At 37.5% G+C, this 26,576-nt stretch overlaps 1 protein-coding gene across 8 annotated transcripts in view; it reads left to right on the top strand.

Moving 5' to 3' along the window:
* Window positions 1-26,576, top strand: part of PLEKHM3 (pleckstrin homology domain containing M3) — a 193,118-nt gene that overhangs the window by 139,422 nt on the left and 27,120 nt on the right. For 7 of the 8 annotated variants that reach the window (XM_081242662.1, XM_081242661.1, XM_081242659.1 and 4 more), the window contains one exon: window positions 16,465-16,622. In XM_081242662.1, the coding sequence (XP_081098788.1) occupies window positions 16,465-16,622 (158 nt within the window). Of the gene's footprint in view, window positions 1-16,464; window positions 16,623-16,880; window positions 17,338-26,576 lie in introns of those variants that run through there. The other variant, XM_081242664.1, reaches the window with a different exon arrangement.

Raw genomic sequence — 26,576 nt, 5'->3', positions numbered from 1 at the left:
TTTTCATTATGTTTCAGTAGAGAATCACATGCGGAAATACAGTCAAGAAGGTTTTTTTCACTTCTGTGGAACCCAAACAAAGTGATTAACATAACCAGGCTGGTGCAGATGATTTTCATTGCTTAATTTGGATATTTTGAGTATGTCGGCTATCTCCCACATGGTATAACGTTGATTGTTCTCAATTAATGTCTCGATTTGATCCCTATCAACTTCAACTGGTCTACCCAACCGTGGAGCATCGTCCAGGGAGAAATCTCCAGCATGAAACTTCGCAAGCCACTTTTGGCACATTCGATCAGTCATAGCACCTTCTCCATACACTAAACAAATCTTCTATTTTGCGTTTCTGTTGCGTTTTTACCTTTCTTGAAATAATAAAGCATAATATGCCAAAAATGTTGTTTTTCTTCCATCTTCAATATTGAAATGGCTACACAAAAATTTACCAGTTTTGATAAGTCTTTTTTTATTTTATTATGTTTTAAAATTTATTTATTTATTTAGTTATTTATTTATGGCTGTGTTGGGTCTTCGTTGATGCGCATGGGCTTTCTCTACTTGTGGCGAGCAGGGGCTACTCTCTGTTGCGGTGTGCGGGCTTCTCATTGTGGTGACTTCTCTTGTTGTGGAGCATGGACTCTAGGCGTGTGGGCTTCAGTAGTTGTGGCTCGTGGGCTCTAGAGCGCAGGCTCAGTAGTTGTGGTGCACAGGCTTCGTTGCTCCACAGCGTGTGGGATCTTCCTGGACCAGGGCTCGAACCCATGTCCCCTGCATTATCAGGCAGATTCTTAACCACTGCGCCACCAGGAATGTCCTGATAAGTCTTTTTTTTAATGCATGCTGATATGACAACTGTCACAATACAATCTAACAAAATTGTTTTGAATGAAGTTAAAGACAACTAAGTGCTACTATAGCCATCTTATGGAAAAAACCAAACGAACTTTTTGGCCAATCCAATATTAAATTATTTCCTTAAGATATATTCCCCAAAATGGCATCCCAATACCTTTTAACTCCCTTCACCTTCTTCACTTACCCCCCACCTACTGTCTCTGGCAACCACCAATCTCTTCTATGTATCTATAAGCTGGTTTGTTTTGTTTTAGATTCCAAATATGAGTAAGATCGTACAGTATTTGTCTTTCTCTGTCTGACTTATTTCACTTAGCATAATGCCCTCAAGATCCATCCATGTTGTCGCAAATGGCAAGGTTTCATTCTTTTTTATGGCTCAATAATATACCATTGTGTGTGTGTGTATACACACACTATACGTATACACTCTATATATGTATACACACTATATATATATGTATACACACACACACACCACATCTTTATCCATTCATCCATCACTGGACGCTTAGGTTGCTTCCATGTCTTGGCTATTGTAAGTAATGCTGCAATGAACATGGGGGTGCATATTTCAAGTGAGTGTTTTTGTTTTCTTTAGATAAATGCCCAGAATTGGAATTACTGTATGATATGGTAGTTCTATTTTTAATTTTTTGAGGATCCTCCATACCATTTTTTATGATAGCTGCACCAATTTACATTCTCACCAACAGTGCACACGGGGTTCCCTTTTCTCCACATTCTCAACAGCACTTGTTATTTGCCTTTTTGATAATAGCCATTCTAACAGGTGTGAGGTGATATCTCATTTTGGTTTTGATTTGCATTTCCCTGATGATTGGTGACGTTGATCACCTTTTCATGTAACTGTTAGCCATCTGTATGTCTTCTTTGGAAAAATGTCTATTCATATCCTCTGCCCATTTTTAAATTAGATTTTTTTTTTTTTTGCTGTTGAATTGTATGTGTTCTTTATATATTTTGGATATTAACCTCTTATCAGATATAATAACTTGCAATTATTTTCTTGCATTCAGGGGTTGCCGTTTCATTTGTTGATGGTCTTCTTTGCTATGCAGTAACTTTTTAGTTAATATAGTCTCACTTGTTTATTTTTGCTTTTGTTGCCTTTGCTTTTGGTGCCAGATTATAAAAGTCATCTCCAAGACCAATGTCAAGGAGCTTACTGCCTATGTTTTCTTCTAGGAGTTTTATGGTTTCAGGTCTTCCATTCAAGTCTTTAATACATTTTGAGCTAATTTTGTAAATGGTGTAAGACAGTGGTCCAGTTTCATTCTTTTGCATGTGGCTGTCCCGCTTCCCCAGCACCATTTATTGAAGAGGCTTCCCTTTCCCCATTGTATATTTCTGGCTCCTTCATCATAAATTAATTGACCATATATGCATGGGTTTATTTCTATTCCGTTGATCTATGTGTCTATTTTTATGCCAATCCCATACTGTTTTGATTACTATAGCTCTGTAACAGAGTTTGAAATCAGAGCAGGTTATGCTTCCAGCTTTCTCAAGATTGCTTTGGCTATTCAGGGTCTTTTGTGGTTCCATGCAAATATTTCGATTGTTTGTTCTGTTTCCGTAGAAGATGCCATTGGAATTTTGATAGGGATTGCATTGAATCTGTATATTGTTTGGGGTAGTATGGACATTTTAACCATATTGATTCTTCTAATCCATGAGCATGAAATATCTGTCCATTTCTTTGTATCTTCAATTTCTTTCATTAATGTCTCAGTTTTCAGTGTACAAGTCTTTCACTTCCTTGGTTAAATTTATTCTTAGGTATTTTATTCTTTTTGATGCAATTATAAATGGAATTATTATCTTAATTTCTCTGGTGGTTGCAGAATTCTGTTTTTAACATCTGCCTTTCTCTCCCTCACGTCCCACTCTGCAGAGGTAGCTTTTGTTTAACTATAGCCAGTCTGTCTTCTCCCAGACATCTCTATACACAAATGTGAATATTTAATTTTTTTGCAAATGGGATCAGTACTACCTTTTTGCATCTTGCCTTTTCCACTTAAGATTATACTGTGGACATCTGGACATATGTGCATGTTCAGTATATATAAAGGTTTACCTCATCCTTTTATTAGCTGCATAGTATAGAGTTACCTTGATTTTTAATCTGTGACGTTTTTCTCTATTAGAAACAATACTGCAGTGAACACCCTCATACATTTTCTTGTACTCTTGTGTGAATGAGTCTGTAGGGTAAGTTCATTAACATGAGACTACCAGGTCAAAGGGTATGCATGCTTTGCAGTTTGATGTATATTGCCACTTGCCTTCTGAAAAGGTGGAACCGATTTTTACTTCCATTCAGTGTCTTGAGAATGACTGTTTTCCTCCATCCACATTAACTTTCTGTGTAAACAATATTTTTAATCCTAGCGATTCTGATAAATAAAAAATAACTTCACACTATGATTTTGATTTTTTTCATTGTAAGTAAGGTTGAGTATCTTTTTTATATTATATTGGCTATACGTAGTTTTTGTGAATTGCCTTTTTATTTCATTAACCTGTAATTAAATTATATTAAGGAAATCAGCATTCTTTTTACATAAATAGGAAATATATTTCCCAGTTTTCTGTTATGTGACTTTGTAAATGGTATTTTGTACTGTACTGATTTTTAATTTTGTATACTCAGATTTATCACTTTTTTATGGTTTCTAAGATTACAAAATACTTACTCCACATAAACATTTTCTAACATTTTTTCTAATACTTTTATAGTTTAAAAATACTTTCATGGTTTACTTTTTACATTTAAATCTTCCAGTTATCTGGAATTACATTTTTTATGAAATGAGTTAGAGATTCAGCTTTATTTTTTCCCCTGATGGCTAACCAGTTGTCCCAACATCATTTATTAAATAATTTCTCTCTCCTCACTTTTATTGTGTACTAAATTCCCATATGTATTTGAATCCATACCCTGGGTCTACAGATATCCAGCGTAAACAGCACAAACACAGCAGATAATATTCTCAAAAAACAGGATGTATGTAGTCATAATCAGTACTGACTGGTGGTTTGCTACTTGTTGACACCTTGAGGCAAAGAATAAAAAGTACCCACATTCTTAAGACAATGGCATGCAAGCTAATAAAGAGCACCTATTTCAATTTATATGCAAGGTTTGTTTTTCCTCACATCAGTAACCCAGCAATTTATTAGATCACAACCTTCTAGCCAGGAACTCATTTTGGTTTCTCATTTAATCTTAGGCATTTCTGGTCTCATAAAAGCTGTTACATAATAATAATGTTGAACATGTATATTGTACTTTTCATCCCTAAGTTCTATCTAAACATTAACTAATTAAATGCATCGATGAAAGGAAGGGATTTGCAGACTTCTTCAGGAAAACTGATATCTGGTTGCACACCTGGGAGGGGATGATTCCTAAAAAGCATTAACTCCCTCTTTGAATGGTGCTCAGTGAGCAGAGGAATAAAAAGCTGGTGACATTATTTCACTTCTTTTGAAAATTTCCTTGGGTATCTTCTAATTAGTCTGGTTAAACTCACCTTTTATCTATCTCCCCAGATATTTCCTTTCTACATTCCTGGGGGTATTCAACAAGCTTCTTTTGATGTTTTCCCTGTCTGTTAATCACAAAATCATAGAATCTTCAAGCTGAGAGAAATCCTTACTGATCATCTAGTTTTGAATGACTTAGTATGATCACTTTATTTTGTAGATGAGGAAACTGAGGCATGGAGAAGTTAAGTGACTTATTAATAAGGTCAGACAGCTTAGTGGGGAAAAAACTGGGAATAGAAGCCAAGATGTCTAGCTCCCATTTCAGATCTAAATCAGCTTCAATCCTTTTTTTCTTCTTCCTCTTTGTGATCATCTGAATTGCTTTCCCCTTTTCTTTAACTTTTTTTTTTTAACTCCACCCTTTCTGTACTTCTTCTTCCCTTCTTTCTGCCTTTTATGTCTCTCCTAACCCTTAGTGGGTCATTCCCTTATATGATCAGGGAATATTGCTCCTATTTCTCCTCTATTTCTCTGTCCCTTTAAACATGTGGTCTTTTGTTGTTTTTCTGTTAAGATGTCCTCCATTGGCCTCTACTCAGGTCCTCTCTGAAGAGCCATATTTCTTCAATTTCTCCCACATACATGCATTTGGGGAGTTGCTTTGTTTTGCTTTGTTTTTTTCCAGCTGTAGTTGCTTCTTTAATTAAATTACTTCTCTAGTTTTGGTAAATAGCCTAGGGTTTAAGTTGATGTTAAGTCCATTTTCATCACAGAATTTCATGTTACTTTAATCGAGGAATTTCCCAGTCATTCACTCAATAATAAGAATCATACTCCATGTTCAGAAATTCACACAAGATGTGACGACTTAAGAGAATTTTCATACAAGTAGTAAGTATGTTGGACAATAAATCTTTACATAAGCCAAAGACAAATCCAGTTCAGATCAGGACTGTGGGAGTAAACCTGGACCAGACTGTGCATCTTGTTTCCAGGCAGGGACTGAGTCAGTTTAGAAGTCCTCCATTTCTATATGGTGGATCAGTGGGCATCCAGTGACCTCAGAATTCTCAGGCTGCGCTCTGACCCAGATGCCCTCAGAAAGGCCCCTTCCTAGAGTAGTGCAGGGTGCTTAAGGGGGTGGAGGGGTATCTGACATAGCCCAGCTGGGTGATCTTAGACAGTTCACATCACCTCTCTTGGCCTTAGTTTTCTCATATATTAAGTAAGGAAGCTGAGTTAAGGAAACCACTTAGAGCCTTTCCTTGTTTACTATTCAGTGAGTAATAATGACATAACTAGGGCCAAAATGAATACTAGAGACCTAAATACAATTTATTTACGACACATAGCTAATCAACTCAATAGAGGAGTAAGATTCTGCTGACCATACCATGAGAGTTTTCTGGAACTGTCTCAATTTAAAATATTTTAATCTCTTTTCCCCTAAATAATACTCATGCACTTATATGAGACCATGTGGCCTGCTTTGGGGCTCAGAATATGTGGGCCACATAATTGTACTTACTGTTTGCAAATGCTTCTACTGAAGTTTCATGAGGTTGTGGCTTCACGAGGCCACACCCCTTGAGGCACTTTCCATAGTGCAGAAAAACTGAAATGGGCCCCTTCCCGTGTGTATATATATATATATTTTTTAATAAATTTATTTAATTATGGCTGTGTTGGGTCTTCATTGCTGCGTGCAGGCTTTTCTAGTTGTGGCGAGCAGGGGTTACTCTTTGTTGCGATGCATAGGCTTCTCATTGCGGTGGCTTCTCTTGTTGCGGAGCACGGGCTCTAGGCACGCAGGCTCAGTAGTTGTGGCTCACGGGCTCTAGAGCACAAGCTCAATAGTTGTGGCGCATGGGCTTAGTTGCTCCACAGCATGTGGGATCTTGCTGGACCAGGGCTTGAACCTGTGTGCCCTGCACTGGCAGGTAGATTCTTTTTTTTTCTTTTCTTTTTTAAAATTTATTTATTTATTTATTTTGGCTGTGTTGAGTCTGCGTTGCTGTGCGTGGGCAGTTGTGGTGAGCGGGGGCTACTCTTCGTTGCGGTGCTCAGGCTTCTCATTGGAGTGGCTTCTCTCGTTGCGGAGCACGGGTCTAGGCACACGGGCTTCAGTAGTTGTATGCAGGTTCAGTAGTTGTGGCTCGCAGGCTCTAGAGCTCAGGCTCAGTAGTTGTGGCTCATGGGCTTAGTTACTCCATGGCAAGTGGGATCTTCCTGGACCAGAGCTCGAACCCGTGTCCCCTGCATTGGCAGGTGGATTCTTAACCACTGCACTACCAGGGAAGCCCCGGCAGGCTGATTCTTAACCATTGCACCACGAGGGAGGTCCCCCCGTATACTTTTGTGAATAAGAAATTTATGTTCTTGGGCTCAGCTTTACCATTCAGCCATTGGAGAAAATTGAAATTTGTTTATCTTTTATTCCCTGAGAGAGTTTCCATCAGGAAGCAAAATATAATTTGATAGGAATGGTGATGACCACTTACAGATCTACCCAATTATACTAACCCAGATAACCCAGATTAAATTATCACATAGTTTCCAATATCTAAGTAGAAATTGTCACTTTTGGGAGAGGATCAGATAAGAGCTAATTGGTGACATCATAATCCACCCTCAGTGAAGTATTTGATTAGCCAAAATCTTAGTCCTGTTAGAACAGTCCCATAATGGATAAAGAAGGGTGTGGAGCAGCTAATTAGAGAAGACACAGTTTTCTGTTTATATACAAACATCCCAGCATTAAGCCATGATAAGGAGCTCAAAGGCTAATTATGGGGAAATGGGGGTTTTAACAAACTTTTTGAAATAACAAAATTCCCTATGCTTTTTATTTTCTATTTTTGAGAAAAATAATGTGGTAGTATGCTCTTTATTTTCTATTTTTAAGAACTTACTATTAAAAGGAGTAAAATTTAGTTAACTAGACTTACTGTGGTGATGACTTTACAGTGTATACAACTATCGAATCATTACATTGTACACCTGAAACTAATATAACGGTATATGTCAATTAAAAAAAGTAAAATTTAGAATTGAATGAGAACTCAGAATATTATTGCTGTGGTTTAGGTTTTCAAACTTGGGCAGACTCCATAGGCTGTTTTTCTTACCTCTCCAGGAACTCACCTGGCCTAGATCACTAGACGTCACTGTCCCCACCTGTTAACGCTGAGAAATGTCACTCAGAGAGAAAATAGTGAGTGCAGCCTTTCATAGTCCTCTGGCCAAGCAAATGCAACCTAAATTATATTTGAAATCATTTTACAATGCGTGACAATTTTGATTCTTCCACTAGTAACCAGGCTAGCTTGTTACTAGTGAGTGGCAGGTGGCTTTATTTAACATGAATGGGGTCTTTTGGTTAGACTTTCAGAGGAGGGGCCATTTGTCAAGTGCAGCAGCCCTCTTCATCAACGTATTGCCAACAGTTGTCCAGAATCTAGATGTTACACAATGGCTGAGGAATGCCTGTATTGAAATGGAAGGTAACTTGACAAATCAGGGGGAAGGAGTTCGTCGATGCATAAATCCAATGAGAAAGAGCTTTTTCTTTCTTGTTTCTTGTCCAAGTCCCCAGTGCTCTGTCCCTCGCCCCCTGTAGATTTTGAACTTTGTGGTGGTGCTGAGGGAGTGAAGGTAACAGACATAAAAGAATCATTTGTGCCCTTTTCCCAATCCCACAGATTTCTATTGGCTACAGACCTTGAACATGACACTGCAATTTCCTGGTGCCACACATGAGTAATAAGCAGCTGTTTCTGAAACTGTGGTTTGGAGAAGGCAGCACTAGGTTATTTTTTAACTTAATTGTAATTTTCGATTGGTCTGCAAGAAAGCAAATCAAATAAAGTCTGTTGTCTTAGTCTGCAAGAAAGCCATAGGCCTCAAATTCCAATGCTGACCATCTTGACCAGAATAGAAGAGGGGGGAAAATGTGTGTATCCCTGAGCTGGAAGTTCGACCAGGCAGCTTTCGTGGGCTGCTGTCCCACAAGAAGCATAAGCATATTTGGTATATTTGTCAGTTAGCTGGATCGGGGAGAGTGATATCTGACTATTCCTTGAGTTCTAGAAGTACCTGAAATGATAAGAGTGAAAAGAATTTGTAGAGAGACTGCAAAAGACAAAAATAGAAAAATCTTGAAGATACCAGCTTGCTATTGCATTTTGTCTTTATCCTACAGTGCAATAAAAGGACACATAATTTTAAGTTACAAACGGAAGTGTGCATTCTTTGAACACCAGGTCACTATGATACCTCTGGAATAGTCATATATGCAACACTCCCAAATTAAATGAATCAGACTAGGATTTTCCTTAATACAAGAAATTAAGTTTAATAGAAAACAGAAGCAAACTCTTTCACCCTTTTCTCAAAGAGATATGGCAATTTGGTATACGGCAAAGGTGAGGGAGATTGAGGAGAGAGACAAAGAGCTACATGTGTTTTCTGCTAATTACTTTGTCATGATTTTGTTCACGTAGAGAGACACTTTGGGGAAAATAACTAAACCTGGGATAACCAAACCTCATCTCAGAGGTCTGTTTCACTAGCACCTACAACATATCCAAATGACCACCTGGTTAACTGAAACCACCAGCCTTCTAATGCTAAAGATGAATGGCCTTGTGACTTGTGATGGACTGATATAAAGTTATATTAACCTGTGACCAGGAAAAGAGTGAAAAAGAGGGGCTCCCTGGGCTTTGGTCTTCTTTGAAGCTGCCATCTTCCTATTGTTTGTGGTATATGGTCCCAACCTTAAGTCTCCACCAAGATGGCTAGGAAGTGGGAGTGGAAAGCAGGATTCTTGAGGGCAGATGGAGATGGTGGGAGTCAAGACACTTGATTTCTTTTTAAGCGATTATCCCAAGTAAACATATATCTGCTTTTTAAAAAGAACCCTAGGAGATGTCACACTTGGAGCCTGCTTCTCTTAGTGATGAAACCTCTAGACCAGAATAGCTTCCCAGTGCTGCTAGTTGTTATATTCAAAGACAAGATTTAAACCTTCCAAATATACCTTTACCCCTTGAAATGTATCAGTATAAAGTTTTTCTTTCTATAATATTAAAGAAATGTTTGTCAATTCTAAAATAAACTTATAGAATATTACCTCACTTTTCTGGAGGAAAAACTTCCAGAAGCTTCAGCCCTTTGGAACATGGCCCTGAACCTCAGCTGACAAATAGGAAGAGCAGTTACTCAAGTTTAAAGAAGCAGAAAGGGTCTCTGAATAGCTGAACTGCCACCAAGTCCATGTGTTCTTTGTGCTCCTCCCTAAATCACACAGCAGAATGATTCAAAATGTTGTCACACAACAACAGAACAAAGATATGACTGCTACAGCCAAGGCAAAAGACTGGAAAGCATCCTCAGTCCATCAACAAGAACTTAGGTGCCTGACAATTTACACTCTCTTAGGTTGCTCCATATAAAATTGCCATTTTTATAGGTAAAATCACCATTATACTTTTATAGGTAAAATCACCACTTTATAGGTAGTATCTCCATTTTTATATGTTCAATCTACAGTTGGACAAGGAAAACAATCACATGTTAAACAATAGCAAAAAAATACAAAGGAACATCAATTTCTATTTATATTAAATTATGTGATGTAAAAATAAATTATATGAAGCACAAGAGATCCGTGGCAGGTTAAGTAGCCAGAGATGGCTCTCCAGATCAAGCCAGAATAGATCTGAGCCTTAAAGCCTGAGTGAAATTTAAATAAGTGTTAACAGACGAAGTGAAACTCCAGATAGAGGAAATACATGGGTGAAGGCACAGGAGCAAGAACAAGCATATTCTACACCGGGGAAACTTTCCTCGCAACAGAACGTACATATTAAGAAACGGAAAATGAATTTGGATAGATAGTGTGGAATCAGCTTATGGAGACACTCATATACCAGGCAAAATGTAAGCTGCAGTTTTGTCTAGTTCACACTTGTATCAATAACTGAGAATAGTAACTCACTGTAATTTTCTGGCATGAACGAATGAAGAGTTTTTACTAATGATAAAATAAGAATTCAACCAAAGGTTTGAGGGAAGAGATGACACACAATGAAAGTGATGTCTAAAACTGACTAGTATACTGGATGGATCAAAGGAAAAAGACAATTATCCAGAAATAAAACCAGAAGATTATTTCATTAATCTAGAGAGGGGTGATAAAAGCTTGAGATAGGATGGGAAAAAGACTTACACTAGAGACATTTAAAAGAGAATCAACGTGAACCTTGAAACCTTATGCTAAGTGAAAGAAGCCAGTCATAAAAGACCACATATTATATTATTCTATTTACATGAAATATCCAGAGTAGGTAAATCTGTAGAGACAGAAAGTAGATTATTGATTGCCTAGGGCTTGGGGGATGGGTTAGGGAGAAAACACTAGTGACTGCTAATGAGTATGGGGCTTTGGGGAAAAGTTGATGATATGTACACAACGCTCTGAATAAACTAAAACATGTTCGATTGTAGACTCTAAATAGGTTAATTACATGTTATGTGAACTATATATCAATAAAGCTGTTATTTTAAAAAGAGAGGGACTTCCCTGGCGGCGCAGTGGTTGAGAGTCCGCCTGCCGATGCAAGGGACACGGGTTCGTGCCCCGGTCCGGGAGGATCCCACATGACGCAGAGCTGCTGGGCCCGTGAGCCATGGCCGCTGAGCCTGCGCATCCGGAGCCTGTGCTCCGCAACGGGAGGGGCTGCAGCAGTGAGAGGCCCACGTACTGCAAAATAAATAAATGAATGAATGAATGAATGAATAAATAAATAAATAAGAGAAATAGAGGGGCTTCCCTGGTGGCGCAGTGGTTAAGAATCCACCTGCCAATGCAGGGGACATGGGTTTGAGCCCTGGCCTGGGAAGATCCCACATGCTGAGGAGCAACTAAGCCCGTGCGCCACAACTACTGAGCCTGCACTCTAGAGCCCACGAGCCACAACTACTGAAGCGCACACACCTAGAGCCCTTGCTCTGCAACAAGAGAAGCCACCACAATAAGACACCTGCACACCACAGTGAAGAGTAGCCCCCGCTCGCCACAACTAGAGAAAGCCCACGTGCAGCAATGAAGACCCAAGCCAGCCAAAAATAAATAAATAAATTTTTACAGATGAATAAATAAATAAATAAATAAATAAATAAAAAGAGAAAGGGAATCAATAGAATGTGGTGCATAACAAGATATATGTGTTTGATGGAGAAAATGAATCATTCACTGTAGACTCTATATAGTTTGATTTCATTGAAATAACAAGACTGTCCACTAACACCATTATTATTTAATATTGTTTTAGGAGTGCTGCATGATGCAATAAGACATGAAACATGAAAGGAAGGGACCAAATTATTTCCTTCAGAAAACCCAAAAGAATCATGCCTAAAAATGATAGGCATTCATGCACATTTAGTAATATAGTCGTATATAAGATGGACACAAATGTCAGTATATTCTAATACACCAGCAATAGCTGATAAGAAAAAATATTATACAAAAGTTTAACCTTAAAGTAACCTAAATAACAACTGTGAGTGGCTTACACTATGGAGAACAGTATGGAGGTTCCTTAAAAAACTAAAAATAGAATTACCATATGACCCAGCAATCCCACTACTGGGCATATGCCCAGAGAAAACCATAATTCAAAAAGAGATATGCACCCCAATGTTCATTGCAGCACTATTTACAATATCAAGGACATGGAAGCAACCTAAATGCCCATCAACAGGTGACTGGATAAAGAAGATGTGGTACATATATACAATGGAATATTACTCAGCCATAAAAAGGAACGAAATTGGGTCATTTGTAGAGACGTGGATGGACCTAGAGACTGTCATACAGAGTGAAGTTAAGTCAGAAAGAGCAAAACAAATATCGTGTATTAATGCATATATGTGGAATCTAGAAAAATGGTACAGATGAACCGGTTTGCAGGGCAGAAATAGAGACACAAATGTAGAGAATGTATGGACACCAAGAGGGGTGGTGGTGGTGGTGGTGGTTGTGGGATGAATTGGGAGATTGGGATTGACATATGTACACTAATATGTATCAAATGGATAACTAATAAGAACCTGCTGTATAAAAAATAAAATAAAATTCAAAAAAGAAGTCAGTGGCTTATACAAAGGAAAAAAACAAATTTGTATTATTAATAAATGAAGATTTAATAAAATGGAGATAGGGAGACTAAATGTTGTGAAGATATCAATTCCCAAATTAATTTTTAAAAGCTTATTAAAATATCCAGATAGGAATAAATAAAAATTACTGGCACTGTAAATTTGGTGAAATATTTCAAAAGACTTCAAAATGTTCATACCCCTTACGCTTTGTACCAAGAAAATCTTCTAGATAAAGAAAAAGCTTTATGTACAAGATGCCCCAATCTTCTCTTTTAGATCCTAGATGATAACTCTCATGTCTTCCTTAAGGTGTTCTCTTCTCATCCTCAGTTCCTTAAAACAACCTTTACTCATCTGGTTTCCAGACCAGGTGAGTTCTGTATCCTGATGTTTTCCCCTAAATGGACTATAGTTTGTTAGTGCCTCTCTTTAAATGTGTCATTAACTTTGGTTGTTTAGAAAAGAGTAAAATAAGTAAAACAAAACTCAGCTAAAGTATTGTTACCACAATTTATAAATAACCCCACTGGGTATAAGATTTGGTAGTGGTTATTTCTTAGAAAGTGTATATCATGTGTTGGTATTAGGAGCACACTTTCCTGGGGTTGATTGGAGTTAATGGTCCTTGAGAAAACATAAATAAAAGGAGGTCTTATCTATGGCTTCTTAAAGGTAATGGGGAGGAGAATAAATTTTAAAATGGTGGAAAATGTGCTTTCTTGACTCAAAAAAAAGAAAAAAAGCCAGCATAATTTCTACCCCCTTTATTAAGAAAATAAAAAAACAACACTCTTATAAAGCAGTAAACCTGGTTCTTCTGTTCCATTTCTGCATCAATACAAAAATAATATACATTGCTTTTAAAAATGCCAAAACAACCATATACGAGGTGAAAGACATGCTTTTCCAACTTGTTCCCTTCCCTAGATTTAACCATTATATTCATTTTTAAAACATCATGAGATTATTCAGTAGTGATGTTCATAAACCACTTTAGTTTTTATCTCCAGTATTATGTATAGCTTGATTTTTTGCAAAATACATTATTAATTTTTTAAAATTTTATTGAAGTATAGTTGATTTACAATGTTGTGTTAATTCAGTTTTACATATATATATTCTTTTTCATTATGGTTTATCACAGGATATTTTTCTCCACACCTCCTCCAGCATTTGTTATTTGTAGACTTCTTAGTGATGGCCATTCTGACTGGTGTAACGTGGTACCTCAATGTAGTTTTGACTTGCATTTCTCTAATAATTAGCGATGCTGAGCATCTTTTCATGGGCCTATTGGCCATCTGTATGTCTTCTTTGGAGAAATGTCTGTTTAAATCTTCTGCCCATTTTTTGATTGGGTTTTGTTTTGGGGTTTGTTTTTTTTTTTAGTTGTATGAGCTGTTTGTATATTTTGGAAATTAAGCCCTTGTTGGTTGCATCATTTGCAAATATTGTCTCCCAGTCCGTAGGTTGTCTTTTCATTTTGTTTATGGTTTCGTTTGCTGTGCAAAAGCTTATAAGTTTGGGCTTCCCTGGTGGCGCAGTGGTTGAGAGTCCGCCTGCCAATGCAGGGGACACGGGTTTGTGCCCCCGTCCGGGAAGATCCCACATGCCACGGAGCGGCTGGGCTTGTGAGCCATGGCCACTGAGCCTGCGCGTCTGGAGCCTATGCTCCGCAACAGGAGAGGCCACAACAGTGAGAGGCCCGCGTACCGAAAAAAAAAAAAAAAAAGCTTATAAGTTTGATTAGGTACCACTTGTTTATTTTTGCTTTTATTTCTGTTGCCTTGGGAGACTGACCTAAGAAAACATTGGTACGATTTATGTCAGAGAATGTTTTTGCCTGTGTTCTCTTCTAGGAGTTTTATGGTGTCATGTTTTATATTTAAGTCTTTAAGTCATTTTGCGTTTATTTTTGTGTATGGTGTGAGGGTGTGTTCTAATTTCGTTGATTTGCATGAGGCTGTCCAACTTTCCCAGCACCACTTGCTGAAGAGACTGTCTTTTCCCCATTGTATATTCTTGCCTCCTTTGTTGAAGATTAATTGACCATAGGTATGTGGGTTTACTTCTGGGCTCTCTAATCTGTTCCATTGATCCATATGTTTGTTTTTGTGCCAATACCATGCTGTTTTGAATACTGTAGCTTTGTAGTACCCAAATCCTTTCGGTAGTATTGTCAATTTTTTTTTTTTTTTCAAATTTTATTTATTTATTTATTATCTTTGGCTATGTTGGGTCTTCATTTCTGTGCGAGGACTTTCTCTAGTTGCGGCGAGTGGGGTCCACTCTTCATCGCGATGCGCAGGCCTCTCACTGTTGCGGCCTCTTTTGTTGTGGAGCACAGGCTCCACACGCGCAGGCTCAGTAGTTGTGGCTCACGGGTCCAGTTGATCCGTGGCATGTGGGATCTTCCCAGACCAGGGCTCGAACCCGTGTCCCCTGCATTGGCAGGCAGATTCTCAACCACTGCGCCACCAGGGAAGCCCAGTATTGTCATTTTAACGATATTAATTCTTCCAATCCAAGAGCATGGGATAGCTTTCCATTTCTTTGAATCATCTTCAGTGTCCTTTATTAAGGTTTTGTAGTTCTCAGTATGTAAGTCTTTCACCTCCTAGGTGGGGTTTATTCCTAAGTATTTTATTTTATTTTATTTTTGATGTGACTTTAAAAGGGATTGTTTGTTTACATTCTCTTTCACATATTTCATTGTTAGTGTAAAGAAATTGCAAAATACATTATTACATTACTTGTAGTCTTTTATTTTTGTATTATCAGCTATTACTATTTGTTCACCTTGGCCTTCTAATATCTCTTTAAATATGATTTACTGCTCTCAGATGTTATTTTTATGTAAAATTATCATTTTAACTATGATTCACTTGAAAGTATACATTTCTAGCTCTTTCCAAGTTAAATTTAATCTTCGTTTTTTTCTTATATCAAAATCAGCATGTATATGCATATGCATCAATGAGAAAGAAATAAAGGCAAATTTTATCTTGTTAGTGTATGAACTGCCAAAGTCTTTGAAGCCCGTGCAGTATTAGTTAAGTGAGGAGGGCTCTGATGGACCATTGGCTCCAAACTCACGGATGTTTGCAGGCTAGCAGGTGAGGGGACTGTGGGAGGCAGGCAGACTCAGGACACTGGGGCCTCATGGGAACAACTGTCAGTTGAAGAGCACGTGCCTCGGCAGGAGCAAGCAGCCTCTACTCACAGCCAGGATCATCATCGTGTTGGAATTCAGGCCTAGTTTTTCCAGATCTAATGATTTTCCAAAAGAAGCCAAAAATCTGGATTTTTATGTGAAACCTTCCAATTATTAAATTGTCTTATTTTTTTTAAACACTAAGAGATTTTTTAAAAAATCTTGAGGCTAAATACAGCATTCAGACTGCCAAATTGTAGCTTCTGTGTATTATTATAATGATCAGCAGCAAGAGAAACCTATTTTGCACATTTGTTACATGTTCTTAGGGGAGATGGTGAAAAAACTATTAACTCATCAGAAAACAGATATTATTGAATGTACAACATAAAATACTACATTAGTACTTACTCTATATGTTTTCAGTCTATTTTGGGAAATTGACCACACTGCTCTTATACCGCACGATAACTGTCAAGTTAGTCTGTGAAAGTAGGGTTCCTCATTTGTTGGTCCTCAGTCCTCTACAACACACTACAAAAAAAAGAGGAATACGAAAGAAATTTCAACATCTTCATTTTCCAACCTCCAGTGGTTTAAGCCAGAGAGTTCTTTTGGAGCGAAAATACTATGTCTTTTCTTTCTCAGAGTTGCTGAGAAATTATAATTAGAGGTTTTCCTGTTGTGTAAAGGAAAGGAATTCCTCCTGCACCTGCAAGACTTCTCAACAAATTTGCTTCTTCCCTGTTCTATTTCTCTTCCTACAGGTGATAGAGGGAAAGCTGGCTCCATTCTTGGGCAAGGTCATTAAATTTGCCTCCTCACATGTGTACAGCTGCAGTCTTTGTAGCCAGAAGGGGTTCATCTGTGAAATCTGTAACAATGGAGAGATCCTCTACCCTTTTGAGGATATTTCAACAAGCAGGTACACAATCTCTTGTCTTATAAAAGTATACCTGAATATGTCACATGCAGTGTTATTGGGCCAGAGCTGGCCAGCTTTTAGTTGAGTACTGTATCTCTGTCTCTTCCTCTGTATTAGATTTCCCTTATTCCTGGAGAACATTTTTTACCCTTTGGTTTCCTATATTTATTTCCAACTCATCTTGCTACCTTTATCCAGAATGAGATAACAAAGTTGCATAGCCTAGCTCTGCATTATTAGGTAACAAAGAGTGTTCAGATTCATTTTTAGAATGAAGATAGGGAAGGAAGAATCCTCACAACCATCCCAGGTCAAGTGATAGGCAATGGAAATCACAGTCGCAGAGGAAGACCAAAACTGGATTGGCCACTAGGAAGAAAACCAGAGGACACTGATGAACAAGCCCTCTGGCTCACCACATGCTCTTCTGCATAAATGCACTGCAGTGTAGTGATGAAAGTTTTAGGACCCAAAGGAGAGAAAAGTGGGAGTTCATGTGGGATTATTTTTCTAACCAAAGTAATATTTGGGTATCATCACTTCCATTGATTGATGGACGATTTTTTCCCCAGCCTAAGAGCGGGGTTTTTCCTGTCACTTTTATTGAGTCATAAAATGATGCATATCACATTTCCTTTCATCCCAAAAGCATAACAGAAATATACATTGTATATATGTGCACTGGCTTCTTCGGGCATGAATGTCACGGCTCATTTCCCACCCTGCTGGGCTCACTTACTCTGTGGTTCAGAATAGAAGGTGAGGCATGTAGCCAGGGAGGGTTGAAGCATGTGTAGTAGAGCTAATATATTAAGAGTTGACTCAGCCCTTCTGGCCTCTTCTTAAATGCAGAGGCTATTTGTAAACATCCAGGCCCCACACACAGAAAGACAGACACATAAACACAAGACCCCCACACACACACATGCACACACTCCAGTCTCCAGTTTCCTGAGTACAGGTATTTAGCTCATAACCTAAAGATTATATACTTCTTAAAAATGTATACCACACAAAAACTTGTATACAAATGCTCTTAGCAACAGTATTGATAATAACCAAAAACTAGAAACAATATAAATGCCTATCAGCTGATTACTGGATAAACAAAATGTGACATATACCCACAGTGGAATACTATTCAGCCTGAAAAGGAATGAAGTATATGCTGCAATGTGGATGAACCTTGAAAACATTATGCTAAGTGCAAGAAACCAGACACAAAAGGACACATATGTTCCATTTATAGGAAGTGTTCCAAATAGGCAAATCCATAGAGACAGAAAATAGATTAGTAGTTGCCTAGAGCTTGGGGAAAGGGGAAAAGGGAGTAACTACTAATGGGTATGGATTTCTTTTGGGAGCGATGAAAATGTTCTAGAATTAGATAATGGTGATGGTTACACAGTCTTGTGAATACAATAAAAAGCAGTGAATTTTATGCTTTAAAAGAGTGAATTATACTGCAATAAAAATATTTAATAAAAAAATTAAAATTAAATTTAAAAAAAGCTTCCAAGTGAATAAACCATATATTCTGGGCCATAAAAGAAGTCTCAGTAAATTTTAAAAGATTGAAACCATACCAAATATGTTCTCTGACACATGGAATTAAGATATCCAGTAGACAAAAAAAAATCCAGGAAACCCCAGAGTATTTGGAAATTAAATAATACACTCTAAAAACTCATGGGTCAAAGAAGAAATCCACCACAAGAGAAATTTTTAAAATATTTGTAAATGAATGAAAATGAAATACAAAATATCAAAATGTATGGAATGCAGCTAAAGTAGTGCTCTGAGTGAAATTTATAGCTATAAACACCTATATCAGAAAAGAAGAAAGAAGGTCTCAAATCAATAATATAAAATTCCACTTTAAGAAACTAGATAATGAAGAGCAAAATAAATCCAAAGCAAGCAGGAGGAAGGAAAGGATAAAGATTAGAGCAGATATCAATGAAGTAAAAAACAGAAAAGCAGTAGATTGATGAAACCACAAATTAGTTCTTTGAAAAGATCAACAGGGACTTCCCTGGTGGTCCAGTGGTTAAGAATCCGCCTTCCAATGCAGGGGATGCGGGTTCGATCCCTGGTCAGGGGACTAACATCCCACATGCCGCAGGGCAACTAAGCCTGTGCACCACAACTACTGAACACATAAGCCATAACTAGAGAGCCCACATGCCGAAACTGCAGAGCCCATGCACTCTGGAGTCTGTGTGCCACAACTACAGAGCCCACGGACTCTGGATCCCATGCACCACAACAAAAGATCCTGTGTGCTGCAACTAAGACCCAACTCAGCCAAAAATAAATAAATATCAAAAAAATATATATCAACAAACTTAATAACCCTTTAGGTAGGCTGACCAAGAAATTAAGAGAGAAGACATGGATTCCCAAAATCAGGAATGAAAAAGGGTACAGCAATTTAAAAAATTTTAGAGAGGTAGTATAAACAACTTCATGCCAACAAGTTAGATAACTTAGATAAGATGGATAAATTTCTCGAAAGACAAATTACCAAAACTGACTCAAGAAGAAATAGAAATATGAATAGACCTACAACAAGAAATTGAAATAGTAATCTTAAATTACTTTAAATCTTCCCATGAAATAGTCAGATGGCTTCACTGGTGAATTTTGTTGAATATTTAAAGAAATAATACTATCTTTTACACAGTGATAAAGAGGGGCATTACACAATGATAATCGGGTCGATTCTTCAAAAAGACATAACAGTACTTCGTGTGTATGAACAAAAGAGTCAAAATACATCAGACAAAAACTGATAGAACTACATGGAGAAACAGATGAATCCACTGTTCTATTTAGATATATCCACTATTATAGTTAGAGACTTCAACACCACTCTATCAGTAGCTGATAGATCCAGTAGGCAGAAAATCAGTGAGTTTTTTAGTTAAACTAAAAAACACTATCAACTGAGTGAATCTAATTGACATCCATGTCAATTCATGTGGTTCATCCAACAACAACAGAATTTGCATTCTTCTCAAGCTCACATGGAATATTTACCAAGAGAGACCATATTTGGGGCCATAAAACACATCTGGACAAATTTTAAAGAATAGAAATTATGCAAAGTATGTTCTCAGACCATAATGAAATTAAACTAGTAATCCATAACAGAAAGATACCTGGAAAATACCCACATATTAGACGATTAACAGTATACCTTCAGAGACAGCAGAAGCAAGAAGAACTACAATCCTGCAGCCTGTGGAATGAAAACCACATTCACAGAAAGATACACAAAATGAAAAGGCAGAGGACTATGTACCAGATGAAGGAACAAGATAAAACCCCAGAAAAACAACTAGATGAAGTGGAGATAGGCAACCTTCCAGAAAAGGAATTCAGAATAATGATAGTGAAGATGATCCAGGACCTCAGAAAAAGAATGGAGGCAAAGATCAAGAAGATGCAAGAAATGTTTAACAAAGACCTAGAAAAATTAAAGTATAAACAAACAGATAAACAATACAATAACTGAAATGAAAAACTACACTAGAAGGAATCAATAGCAGAATAACTGAGGCAGAAGAACGGATAAGTGACCTGGAAGACAGAATGGTGGAATTCACTGCTGCAGAACAGAATAAAGAAAAAAGAATGAAAAGAAATGAAGACGGCCTAAAAGAGCTCTGGGACAACATTAAATGCACCAATATTCACATTGTAGGGGTCCCAGAAGGAGAAGAGAGAGAGAAAGAACCCCAGAAAATACTTGAAGAGATTATAGTCGAAAACTTCCCTAACATGGGAAAGGAAATAGCCACCCAAGCCTAGGAAGTCACAGGCAGGATAAACCCAAGCAGAAACATGCCGAGACACATAGTAATCAAATTGGCAAAAATTAAGGACAAAGAAAAATTATTCAAAGCAGCAAGGGAAAAACGAAAAATAACACAAGGGAACTCCCATGAGTTTAACAGCTGATTTCTCAGCAGAAACTCTACAAGCCAGAAGGGAATGGCACGATATATTTAAAGTGATGAAAAGGAAGAACCTACGACCAAGATTACTCTACCCGGCAAGCATCTCATTCACATTTAACAGAGAAATCAAAAGCTTTACAGACAAGCAAAAGCTAAGAGAATTCAGCACCACCAAACCAGCTCTACAACAAATGCTAAAGGAACTTCTCTAAGTGGGAAACACAAGACAAGAAAAAGACCTACAAAAACAAACCCAAAACAATTAAGAAAATGGTAATAGGAACATACATATTGACAATTACCTTAAATGTGAATGGATTAAATGCTCCAAGCAAAAGACAGAGGCTTGCTGAATGGATATAAAAACAAGACCCATATATATGCTATCTACAAGAGACTCACTTCAGACCTAGGGACACATACAGACTGAAAGTGAGGGGATGGAAAAAGATATTCCATGCAAATGGAAATCAAAACAAAGCTGGAGTAGCAATACTCATATCAGATAAAATAGACTTTAAAATATAGAATGTGGGCTTCCCTGGTGGCGCAGTGGTTGAGAGTCCGCCTGCCGATGCAGGGGACACGGGTTCATGCCCCGGTCCGGGAAGATCCCACATGCCGCGGAGCGGCTGGGCCCGTGAGCCATGGCCACTGAGCCTGTGCGTCCGGAGCCTGTGCTCTGCAGGGGGAGAGGCCACAACAGTGAGAGGCCCACGTACCACAAAAAAAAAATATATATATATAGAATGTTACAAGAGACAAGGAAGGACACTACATAATGATCAAGGGATCAATCCAAGAAGAAGATATAACCATTATAAACATATACGCACCCAACATAGGAGCACCTCAATACATAAGGCAAGTGCTGACAGCCATAAAAGGGGAAATCAACAGTAACACAATAATAGTAAGGGACTTTAACACCCACTTTCACCAATGGACAGATCATCCAAAATGAAAATAAATAAGGAAGCACAAGCTTTAAATGACACAACAGTCCAGATAGATTTAATTGATATTTATAGGACATTCCATCCGAAAACATCAGATTACACTTTCTTCTCAAGTGCACAGGGAACATTCTCCAGGATAGATCACATCTTGGGTCACAGATCAAGCCTCCGTAAATTTAAGAAAACTGAAATCATATCAAGCATCTTTTCTGACCACAACACTATGAAATTAGAAATAAATTACAGGGAAAAAAAATAAAAAACACAAACACATGGAGGTTAAACAATATGTTACTCAATAAACAGGAGATCACTGAAGAATTCAAAGAGGAAATCAAAAAATACCTAGAGACAAATGACAACAAAAACACAACAATCCAAAACCTATGGGATACAGCAAAAGCAGTTCTAATAGGGAAGTTCATAGCAATTCAAGCTCACTTCAAGAAACAAGAAAAATCTCAAATAAACAATCTAACCTTACACCTAAAGGAACTAGAGAAAGAAGAACAAACAAAACCCAAAGTTAGTAGATGGAAAGAAATCATAAAGATCAGAGCAGAAATAAATGAAATACAAACAAAGAAAACAATAGCAAAGATCAATAAAACTAAAAGCTGGTTCTTTGAGAAAATAAACAAAATTGATAAACCTTTAGCCAGACTCATCAAGAAAAAGAGGGAGAGGACTCAAATCAATAAAATTAGAAATGAAAAAGGAGAAGTTACAGTGGACACTGCAGAAATACAAAGCATCATAAGAGACTACTACAAGCAACTCTATCCCAATAAAATGGACAACCTGGAAGAAATGGACAAATTCTTAGAAAGGTATAACCTTCTAGGACTGAACCAGGAAGAAATAGAAAATATGAACAGACCAATCACAAGTAATGAAATTGAAACTATGATTAAAAATCTTCCAACAAACAAAAGTCCAGGACCAGATGGCTTCACAGGTGAATTATATCAAACATTTAGAGAAGAGCTAACACCCATCCTTCTCAAACTCTTCCAAAAAATTGCAGAGGAAGGAACACTCCCAAAATCATTCTATGAGCCACAATCACCCTGATACCAATACCAGACAAAGATACTACAAAAAAAGAAAATTACAGACCAATATCACTGATGAGTATAGATGCAAAAATCCTCAACAAAATACTAGCAAACGGAATCCAACAACACATTAAATGGATCATATACCATGATCAAGTGGGATTGATCCCAGGGATGCAAGGATTCTTTAATATACACAAATCAATCAATGTGCTACACCATATTAACAAATTGAAGAATAAAAACCATATGATCATCTCAATAGATGCAGAAAAAGCATTTGACAAAATTCAACACCCATTTATGATAAAAACTCTCCAGAAAGTGGGCGTAGAGCGAACCTACCTCAACATAATAAAAGCCATATATGACAAACCCACAGCAAACATCATTCTCAATGGTGAAAAACTGAAAGCATTTCCCCTAAGATCAGGAATAAGACAAGGATGTCCACCCTCACCACTCTTATTCAACATAGTTTTGGAAGTCCTAGCCATGGCAATCAGAGAAGAAAAAGAAATAAAAGGAATACAAATTGGAAAAGAAGAAGTAAAACTGTCACTGTTTGCAGATGATGTGATACTATACATAGGTAATCCTAAAGATACCACCAGAAAACTACCAGAGCTAATCAATGAATTTGGTAAAGCTGCAGGGTACAAAATTAATGCTCAGAAGTCTCTTGGATTCCTATACACCAAGAACAAAAGATCAGAAAGAGAAATTAAGGAAACAATCCCATTCACCACTGCAACAAAAAGAATAAAATACCTAGGAATAAACCTACCTAAGGAGGTGAAAGACCTGTACTCAGAAAACTACAAGACACTGATGAAAGAAATCAAAGATGACACAAACAGATGGAGAGATATACCATGTTCTTGGATTGGGAGAATCAATATTGTGAAAATGACTATACTACCCAAAGCAATCTACAGGTTCAGTGCAATCCGTGTCAAATTACCAATGGCATTCTTTACAGAATTAGAAAAAAAAATCTTAAAATTTGTATGGAGATACAAAAGACCCCGAATAGCCAAAGCAATCTTGAGGGGAAAAACGGAGCTGGAGGAATCAGACTCCCTGACTTCAGACTATACTACAAAGCTACAGTAATCAAGACAATATGTTACTGGCACAAAAACAGAAATATAGATCAATGGAACAGGATAGAAAGCCCAGAGATAAACCCACACACCTATGGTCAACTAGTCTATGACAGAGCAGGCAAGGATATACAATGGAGAAAAGACAGCCTCTTCAATAAGTGGTGCTGGGAAAACTGGACAGCTACATGTAAAAGAATGAAATTAGAACACTCTCTAACACCATACACAAAAATAAACTCAAAATGGATTAAAGACCTAAATGTAAGACCAGACACTATAAAACTCTTGGTGGAAAACACAGGAAAAACACTCTTTGACATAAATGACAGCAAGATCTTTTTTGATCCACCTCCTAGAGTAATGGAAATAAAAACCAAAATAAACAAATGGGGCCTAATGAAACTCAAAAGCTTTTGCACAACAAAGGAAACCATAAAGAAGATGAAAAGACAACCCTCAGAATGGGAGAAAATATTTGCAAATGAATCAGTAGACAAAGGATTAATCTCCAAAATATATAAATAGTTCATACAGCTCAGTATTAAAAAAACAAACAACCCAATCCAAAAATGGACAGAAGACCTAAAATGACATTTTTCCAAAGAAGTCATACAGGTGGCCAAGAGGCACATAAAAAAGCTGCTCAACCTCACTAATTATTAGAGAAATGCAAATCAAAACTATAGTGAGGTATCACCTCACACCAGTCACAGTGGGCATCATCAGAAAATCTACAAATAAGAAATGCTGGAGAGGGTGTGAAGAAAAGGGAACGCTCATGCACTGTTAGTGAGAATGTAAATTGATACAGCCACTATGGAGAACAGTATGGAGGTTCCTTAAAAAACTAAAAATAGAATTACCATATGGCTCAGCAATCCCACTACTGGGCATATACCCAGAGAAAAACATATTTCAAAAAGACACATGCCCGCCAATGTTCACTGCAGCAGTATTTACAATAGCCAGGTCACGGAAGCCACCTAAATCCCCATCAACAGATGAATGGATAAAGAAGATGTGGTACATATATACAATGGAATATTACTCAGCCATAAAAAGGAACGAAATTGGGTCATTTGTAGAGACATGGATGGACCTAGAGACTGTCATACAGTGTGAAGTAAGTCAGAAAGTGAAAAACAAATATCGTATATTAACACATATATGTGGAATCTAGAAAAATGGTACAGATGAACCAGTTTGCAAGGGAGAAATAGACACAGATGTAGAGAACAAACGTATGGACACTAAGGGAGGAAAGTGGGGGGCCAGGGTGGGGAGCGGGTGTTGGGATGAATTGGGAGATTGGGGTTGACATATATACACTAATATGTATAAAGTAGATAACTAATCAGAACCCGCTGTGTTAAAAATAGAATAAAGTAAAATTTAAAAAAAAAAACCCAATATACCTTCAAGTAACAGATGAGTTTATAACTTTACATTCACATAAAAACCTGCACATGGGTATTTATAGCAGCTTTATTCCTAAGCACCCAAAACTGGAAACAACCAAGTTGTCCTTTAACAGGTGGATGGATAAATGAACTGTGGTATAGGCATACAGTGCAGTGTTATTCAGGGATAAAAGAAATGAGCTATTATGCCACAAAAGGACATGGAGGAAACTTAAATGCTTATAATTGAGTGAAAGAAGCCAATCTGAAAAGGGTACGTACTATATGATTCCAAATCTGTGATGTTCTAAAAAAGGCAAAACTATACAGATGGTAAGAAAATCAGTGATTACCAGGGGTTTGAGAGGAGGTAGGGAGGGACGAATAGCTGAAGCACAGGAAATTTTTAGGGCAGTGAGATTATTCTATATGATTCTGTGATAGTGCACACATAACATCATACATTTGTCAAAACTCACAGAGCTGTACAACACACAATGAACCTTTATTTAAACTGCAGACTTCAGTTAATATATCAATATTGGTTCATTAATTGTAACTGACTTACCACACTAATGCAAGATGTTGATAATACGGAAAACTCAGGGAGAGGCGGTACTAATACAGGAACTCTGTTGTATCTACTCAATTTTTCTGTAAATCTAAAACTGTCCTAAAAAATAAAATCTATTAAAATAAAACAATTCATTTAACTGAACATTTGACTCAAAGATCAAGGCTGAAAAGTTTTCAAAAACTTTATTAGAACAATTTTAGATTTACAGAAAAATCACAAAGATAGTACAGAGAGTTCCTTTATACCCTACACCCAGTTATGTTAGTATGGTACATTTGTTACAATTCATGAACCAATATTGATACATTATTATTAGCTAAAGTCCATAGTTTTTTTTTCCAGTTTCCTTAGTTTTTACCCAGTGTCCTTTTCTGTTCCAGAATATCACCTTACATTTAATTGTCACATCACCCTAGGCTCCTTGGCGGTGACAGTTTCTCAGGCTTTGTTTTTATGACCTTGACAGTTTTGAGGGGTACTGGTCAGGTATTTTGTAGAATACCTCTATTGGGATATACTTGATGTTTTTCTTATGATTAGACTGGGTTCTGTGGGTCTGGGAGGAAGAACACAGCAGCAGTGTCATTTTCATCATATCATATCATGGGTTCGTACTATGAACGTGACCTATCACTGTAGTCTTTGTGTCAAGTGTCTCCACTTTAAAGTTACTCCTCTTCCCGCCACCCACTCCATCCCCTTTCCATACTTTCCTTCTGGAAGGAAGTCAGTATGTTCAGCCTATACTTAAGCAGTGGGGAGTTACACCCCATCCCTTTGTCGGTGCAGTATGTACAAAATTATTTGGAATTCTTCTGCATAAGAGATTTGTTTCGGGGCTTCCCTGGTGGTGCAGTGGTTGAGAGTCCGCCTGCCGATGCAGGGG

This window comes from Mesoplodon bidens (genome assembly GCF_964165515.1).
Source record: "Mesoplodon bidens genome assembly, chromosome: 8".
Taxonomy (NCBI): domain Eukaryota; kingdom Metazoa; phylum Chordata; class Mammalia; order Artiodactyla; family Ziphiidae; genus Mesoplodon; species Mesoplodon bidens.
This window is presented reverse-complemented; position numbering and strand designations above follow the sequence as displayed.